Here is a 7,575-nt window from a genome sequence, read left to right on the forward strand (position 1 = left end):
GTCTCGTGTCGTGTGGGTTACTCTTTGGCGATAAAAGACGTCATAGCAGCGCTGTTTTCCGTCATCGTTATGTCGCGTCGAGATATCGCAGCTATACAAACTGTTCTTGTTTTGTGCATTGACCTAAACAATGGCGATTTACCGTCTTTTTCGTCTTCTTCAAAAGTTTATGTTTACTTGCGGTTAGAAGCGTTGAACTGCCAGTATCCCACCGCTGCCACCATGAAATACTCGTATGATACAGTATTTATGACAGAATGGACACAACCCAGAGCGTGTGGATCTTTCTTGTTTATTCTCTAGATCTTCCCAGACAAAGCCGCCCAACCATTGGCATGGTTTCGTATGACATAGTTTCGTACAATGTATAACAGAGGAAAGATCGCCCAGCCCTGATTCTGTTCTAAACAGTTCATGATAAACACACCACACCATGTGGTGACCATTGAGGCAGACGCCATCCTGCCAGAGATCGACATGGGGGGGGGGGGGGGGGGGGGGGGGTAAGGAGGGGGGTTGGGAGGCAGGGGGGGACGGGGTTGAGGGTGATGGGAGTGGAAGGGAAAAGGGCAGGGGGTGTATAGGAAGAGAATGGTCAGAGGAGATACCATCTTTACTTAGTATTTCTTGATAACTTACTCCCTCTGTACTTGGCCAAGGGAAGGGGGGAAAGGGAGAGAGGGTATGGGGAGGGGTGTTGGTGGGGATAGATGCCATGAAAGGGGGGTGGGGGGAGAAGAGTAGGGAGGTAGGAAGGAGGGGTCCATCAGTGTGCAGTGTGTCTGAGAAAATCCCATGCTTCCACCATAGGCGCCTGACACACTATAACACTAATATATTGGGATTTTCATCTTTCTTAATGTCACAATATTGAATATCAAAAGCTGCTCCTGTTAATTCCCATAATGGAACTGGATCAACATTTGATTGATTAATAGTATCTGCCACGTATGCAGAAATAGTTTATAGATTTCTGTTCTGTTTCGCTCGTTCCGAAAAAAGTTTGTCAGACCGTATATTAATCTCAGTTTTGACAGAATTTTCTGTAGCATTTGCTCTAATTACATATTTTGCCGATGCTAGCTTTCTTAATTCATTAAGAGGTAGTATTCCTGCAGCTCTATACGACTGTAATGTGTTCGTATGAAACGGAACACCAAGGGCCAGCTTTATGGCTTTGCTATCTAGACTTTGCATTTTTGTTAAGGAAAGCATTCGCGGGGACGCCTTATTGTCAGAAGGCCTGTTAGTCAGAAGGTCCACCAATCAGAAGGCCCGTTAGTCAGAAGGCCCACTAGTCAGAAGTCCCGTTAGTCAGAAGGCCCGTTAGTCAGAAGATCAGTTGCATTCAGTTCCATGAATGTAGGGATTACCGCTGAATTTCACAGAATTTCTATCTGACCTACAGTAACTGCACTACGGTGTTATTGGTCAAATATTCATACAAACTTGATTTCCGTTTTTCATGTTTCCTACATTTTTAAGCCCTACATTCATGCAACTGAATGCCAACGGATTTTCTGACTTAAGTAAAAAAACAAAAAAAACAACAACAAAAACACACCAGCCCAAATGAATAACACATGTACATGTACTTATCTCAACATGGCCAGCAGAGAAAATGCACAGAAGTCTGCAGGCAAACCATGAGCAACAGCTACTTTATTAAAAAGAAACATGTTTTATGTGAGACCAAACATAATTACTGTAAATTGGCGCACAATGTTCAATGGCAAAGCAACTGAATTTAATTACATATGCTTTTTTAGCTATGAACAGAAAAAAAACAAATCATACCTTTTTAGCCCTACATTCATGCAACTGAATGCTAACTGATTTTTTGACTAAAGTAAAGAAAAAAAACACCAGCTAAACTAAATAACACATGTACATGTGTTCTCAACATTGCCAGCAGAGAAAATGCACAGAAGTCTACAGACAAACCATGAGCAACAGCTACTTTTTCTTAAACCATGTTATGTGAGACCAAACATAATTACTGTAAATTGACACACAAAGATCAATGGCAAAGCAACTGAAATTCATTACATATGCTTTTTTAACTATGAACACAAAGAAAAAAAAGAATCATACACTTTTATGCCCAACATTCATGCAACTGAATGCTAACTGATTTTCTGACTAAAGTAAAGAAAAAAAAAAAACACCAGCTAAAATAAATAACACATGTACATGTGTTCTCAACATTGCCAGCAGAGAAAATGCACAGAAGTCTACAGACAAACCATGAGCAACAGCTACTTTATTAAAAAAAACCATGTTATGTGAGACCAAACATAATTACTGTAAATTGGCACACAATGTTCAATGGCAAAGCAACTGAAATTAATTACATATGTTTTTCTAGCATGAACACAAAAAACAAGTCATTTGGGATAAACATTCTTACTGAAAATTTGGCAACAGTGCACATTGGCCTTTCAGTAGGCCACTTGGTCCTGAGAACAATAAAAACGATTTCATATTTGTCATACTGATGGCCAACAGCCTTCCAGTTGGTGATCCTAAGAACTTTGTGATAGACACGATTACTCAAAATGGGTTGTGCAGTGGGCCACAGACTCCCAATACTTGGTCAGGGTTCTGTTGCCTACTTCATACTGCCTTTTCAGGAGTCGAATCCGTGATTCCAGTTGTCGCCACTTTCGCTTGCGGGGAGGACGCGGATCTCCTCTGTCTGCAGCATCGGCTTGAAGCTCCAGTTTGGCCTGTGAGTCCTTCTGATGGCGAAGAAACGTCCACAGCGATGGATGTCTAACACCCACAGTCTGGTTCCATCCCGAATGGAAAGCTAGAAAAGACAAGTATGAAAATAATTAATAATGCAAGGCTGGACTGATAAACGTAACACAAGCTAAGTATTTGACACTAAAGCAGCCCTACATGATATTTGCTATAAGTATAACAACAAAACAGTTTGTTGTTGGAGATTTAAAACTTTGGTATTTAATTTATTTCGGAGTACATTCTAATAAAAACAAGATGGGCAAGCCCGTACTAAAATCCCCCTTTTGGTAACAGTATTTCAGTCGGAGCTACCAGTCGGAGCTGTCAGACCAAGCCTCGGTCTCGGACTCGGTTGCGGAGGGCTCTGAGTTGGTGGATTCAAATGTCCATCAATGAATTTCAGATGTAGTTCTTCCCTCATTTTCTTATTATTTTTCTTCTTTATATTTCATGTGTTATGTTAATAAACTTAAAAAATGAATTACAGACAGGTGTTTAAAAATAATAAAAAGGATATAGCTCTCTGTTGAACGAGATCGGGACGTCCAAGTTTGAAACGAGCTGTGAAATCGATTGTATCAGCCTTTGACTCGTTTAAACGGATCTATGATCCAAATTTGGTGAAAAATCGCAAACAGCTGAGAAAAAATTGCTCACACAATTTGTTCACAGATTTAACAAAACGATGTATTTTGCTGGTATTCCGATTCGAGAAGAAAGTAAATATATTCAATTAACGTTCATTAGGTGTTTTCCGCGAAAATGATAAGTACTGGTGACATTAGTTACATTTGGTGGAACGTTAAATATACTCACCTTCCACATAGTTGTTTGTGCGTGTGTCAGAGTCTCTGTTGTATACATTCCACATCAACGGAGGGAAGTTGCCATCAAAGTAGTTTCTTTGCAGATACAGGATGAAGTCTCTCAATTCTGGATACCGTCGAATGAGACGTTGTGTGCCACGAGAGGCACAGAACTGTTGGAAGTTTTGTCGCACAACAGCCACTGGTAAATATCCCATGGAGAGAAACCTTCTGATACATTTCTTAAAACGTGAATGTCTCCGGTATGCCACAGACAGCCCTAACTCGTTCAAACGCCTCCACATGGACTGGCAGAAGTGGAAGTAACAGCAAGTAACCCTGGCTGTTGGCAGCTCAGTTTCCACAGCACTGATGAGTGACTGTTCAAAGTCACATATCACGGTGTTTGGCCTCCATCTATTACCAGAACTACGTCTGATCTCTCTCTTCAGGACCCGCAACACCTGACGGTAATGACCAATTGTTTTCCCTGTCAAGAGGGCTGTTGCAAAAGGAAGAACCCTCTCCCTGTACTTTCCATGAATTGTGAAAAATTTTGTGTAAGGTGATGGACATGTTCGGAAGGTACCGTCTATGTACACATCATGACAGCGTTGAAGCCTCTGCATATTCTCGTCAGTGGCAAATACGGCAACACCCCAGTCATTGTCCAAGTGTAACAGAAATCTCTCCTGTAACCAAGTATTGGCCCATTCTCCCTCAATTCTCACATCAGCACATACCCGAGGTATCGGTGGAACAAGGGCACTCCTGGCTCTTTGCATTAGGGTGCGCACACTATGGAACTCAGGAAGAGGCTCTCTATCACCTCCTCCTTGCTGATGTCTTCCCCGGGCTACTGCTTCAAATACTCGTTTAATTGGTCTTGTTGCATCTTCACGCACAGCTTCTTTCAGTCGATGCTTTGCCCTGTCATTTAGGATTTTGTCCTCGTCTTCGACATGTAAATGGTGAGATTCGTGAAGGACTTGTATGACTGGGGTGTTTCTTCGTTGACATCAAAATGATTTGTTTTAAGACTTGCCCCACATGGTTTCCGCCAACAACACCAGTAGATGGCATTAGCTGTTTCTTTGTTCTTGTGGTATCTAAACCCACTGTGAACTAATATCTTTCCACGTTTGCCATCAGTTAAAGACGCCATGGCACATAGTCAAACTTTACGGTACATGGATTATATAGTCTTTGGGGCTGTATCCTAATTTGTTGGCCTGTGTGCCCTTTCCAACTTCCACATAAACAGAAAGCAAAAATGAAAATGAATTGTGGAAGATGACATTGAAAACAAAAGTGCAATTTCCCACAAGTGTGGGAGATGAAAGTGAAACTAGAATTTTCCCAAAAGTGAAAGTAGAATTTCCCCCAAATGCAGAAGACGAAAATGAAAGTATAATTTCCCCAAAGTGCGGAAAATGAAAGTAAAAATGCGTAAGATGAAAGTGAAAATGAAAGTGGACACTCCCCAATAAAAACCAACAACTGAGCATACCCAAAATGTACCAATTGCCCCAAAATGTACCAAATGGTACATTTTGGGCATGCTCCACAACAACCAAAAAATACTGATTTTCTGACTAATGGGCCTTCTGACTAGTGGGCCTTCTAACTAATGGGCCTTCTGACTAATGGGCCTTCTGACTAGTGGGCCTTCTGACTAGTGGGCCTTCTGACAAAAAGGTGGGCACCAAGCATTCGGAGCAGAGAAAAATACCTCCTGTCCATATGTCAGTCTAGATCTTACCAGTGCAGTAGCGAGATGAATAAGTGTTTTTGAATCTTGACCCGAAGGCTGTTTACTGACGATTTTAAGAAAATTCAAGCTTTTCATTGCTTTTGATTTCATGTTTTCTAGATGTTTCTTCCAATTTAGCTTTGGAGTAAAATAAACACCAAGGAATTTGACCTCAGATTTATAGCAGAGTTATCTTCCATCAAGATGAAAAGTTGGTAATTTTTGGGGGGCAGCACCATTATTAAAAAGTATCATGTGTGTCTTTTCAGTTGAAAACTGTAATCCATTATCTTTCATATAAATGTTTAATTTATCAAGTTCTGATTGATATAAATTGTTAATGTGATTGATATAACGCAAGCCCGTTTTCTTTCGCAAAGTTACGTTCATCCAAACTGCTATATCATCAGCATTTTGAGCGAGATTTATAGATTTAGACAAATATTTTGGCAAACCATATAACATTATGTTGAACAGAAGTGGGGAAATTATAGAACCTTGCGGAATACCCATGTTAATTGATCTTGAAGACGACAATGATTGCCCAACTTTAGTGATGATGCTTCTTTCTGTCCAAAGAGATTTTATATACCTGTATACATTGCCACTTAACCCAATGTTCTGCTGCTTAAACAGTAGTCTGGCATGCCAAATGCGGTCATAAGCTTTTTGTACATCAAAGAACGTGGCCAAAACACTCTTTCACTTTGAAAACTGTCGTTTTATGTTTGTTGTTAGTTTTACTAGGTGATAATTCAGCTGCTTCAAAGACTGTTTTAGTAAATGTTTCATAAAATATATCAATGTCTAAATCCTCAATTTTATCTAAGTTTTGGCTTGAAAGGATTGATATTTTCCCCAATCAGCCTGTTCGTAGCAGAACTTTGGAATTGCATCATTACTTACATCGTTAGATTTAGATTTAAATAAAAATTTTTTTATTTTTATTAAGTTTAAGAATAATTGGTAAATGATCACTGCCTCTTCTACAACCCAGGTACTAACTGTTGCTAAGTCTGACGTAACAAGTGTCAAATCAATTGACGTAGCCTTGTGGCTTGATACATCAGGAATTCTTGTTATACTGCCATCATTTAGATATAGAGAAGACTCTACTAGATTTTCAACGAGACGAGAATTAGTGATCGACTGACAATTTTTTTCCCAAAAAGGAGCATGGGCGTTAAAGTCTCCATCGACAACCCATTGTTCATTTTCTTTTACTAAATTCAGAAGCCAGTTTGAGTTTGAATCAGAAGGACCATTTTTAAAATAAACAAAAAGAAAATTTATGACTAAATCATTTATCTTAATCTTGGCACCTGTAGCTGAAACATCAACAATATCTTCGGGGACAGGGGAGGCAATGAACTCATAATGAAGACCACACTGGACATACAATGCCGTGGTAACCCTTTCAGAACGGTCTGTGTGATACAACGGAGGAAAATAGTATCTTTTTAAAGAAGGTAATCTACCTTTAGTTACATTTAAGGACTGTAAAAGTAAAACTTGATGGTTATTTTGACCAAGATATTCATGTAAATAATCTAGATTAGAAGCACTGGATATGCAATTCCATTGCATGAAAGAAATTTCACATTTAATATTTTTCTTATTTGTTTTCGCCATAAATCACATTTTCATTTGAATACAAAAGGTCATTAGCTTTTGTTTTCAAACTAAACAGTTAATATGCTAGGATATGGTTGCCACGCTGACCACCAGCTGCCTGCACTGATGATGTTGATGTAAGGTCGTCGCATCTACCTCCAACCGACTGTTCCGACGGTGTTGACGAACTGTTGCCATGCCTACCACCAGCTGACGATGTTGACAGATGGTCGACATGTTGACTGCCAGACGACTGAAACGACGATGTTGGTTGGTGGTCGTCACGTTGATCACCAGACGACCGCAACGACGATGTGGACGGGTGGTCGCCACGTTGACCACTAGACGACTGAAACGACGATGTTGGTTGGTGGTCGCCACGTTGATCACCAGACGACCGCAACGACGATGTGTGGTCGCCACGTTGACCACCAGATGATTGCAGCGACGATTTAGACGGGTGGTCTTCCGAGAAACTGACCCTTTTTTTCTCACCAGTTTGTGTTGAAACGCAAGAATACTTTACAGTTTCAGTCTGTGTTGTCTTGTGAAGACTTGGTGTAAAACGAGTGGCTTCAGCATACGTTTTATTCGTGCCACAGTGACAAGGTTTCCGAGACACTTCATTTTGGGCCAGTCCAAGAGCCTCTTGAA

The 7,575-nt window shown here is 40.4% G+C and overlaps 2 protein-coding genes across 2 annotated transcripts in view; both read right to left on the minus strand.

The window, feature by feature from the left end:
• LOC143300610 (dehydrogenase/reductase SDR family member 4-like) overlaps window positions 1–7,575 on the minus strand; it is a 124,060-nt gene that overhangs the window by 114,102 nt on the left and 2,383 nt on the right. The window lies entirely within an intron of this gene.
• On the minus strand, window positions 991–5,187 carry LOC143300609 (uncharacterized). The gene is made up of 2 exons (XM_076614392.1): window positions 3,565–5,187; window positions 991–2,812 (listed from the first exon to the last, which is right to left on the minus strand). Exons 1-2 carry the CDS (start codon window positions 4,337–4,339, stop codon window positions 2,550–2,552), a joined length of 1,038 nt encoding a protein of 345 aa, XP_076470507.1. The 5' UTR covers window positions 4,340–5,187; the 3' UTR covers window positions 991–2,549.

This window comes from Babylonia areolata, chromosome 26, assembly GCF_041734735.1.
Source record: "Babylonia areolata isolate BAREFJ2019XMU chromosome 26, ASM4173473v1, whole genome shotgun sequence".
In the NCBI taxonomy this organism is placed as follows: domain Eukaryota; kingdom Metazoa; phylum Mollusca; class Gastropoda; order Neogastropoda; family Buccinidae; genus Babylonia; species Babylonia areolata.

What these genes read in the sequence shown, in the direction of transcription:
- LOC143300609 (XM_076614392.1), bottom strand. Translation starts at nt 4,339, where the DNA reads ATGCAAAGAGCCAGGAGTGCCCTTGTTCCACCGATACCTCGGGTATGT. An exon ending in CACAAACAACTATGTGGAAG is followed by an intron (nt 2,813 to 3,564) that starts GTGAGTATATTT and finishes TGTCTTTTCTAG; the next exon opens with CTTTCCATTCGGGATGGAAC.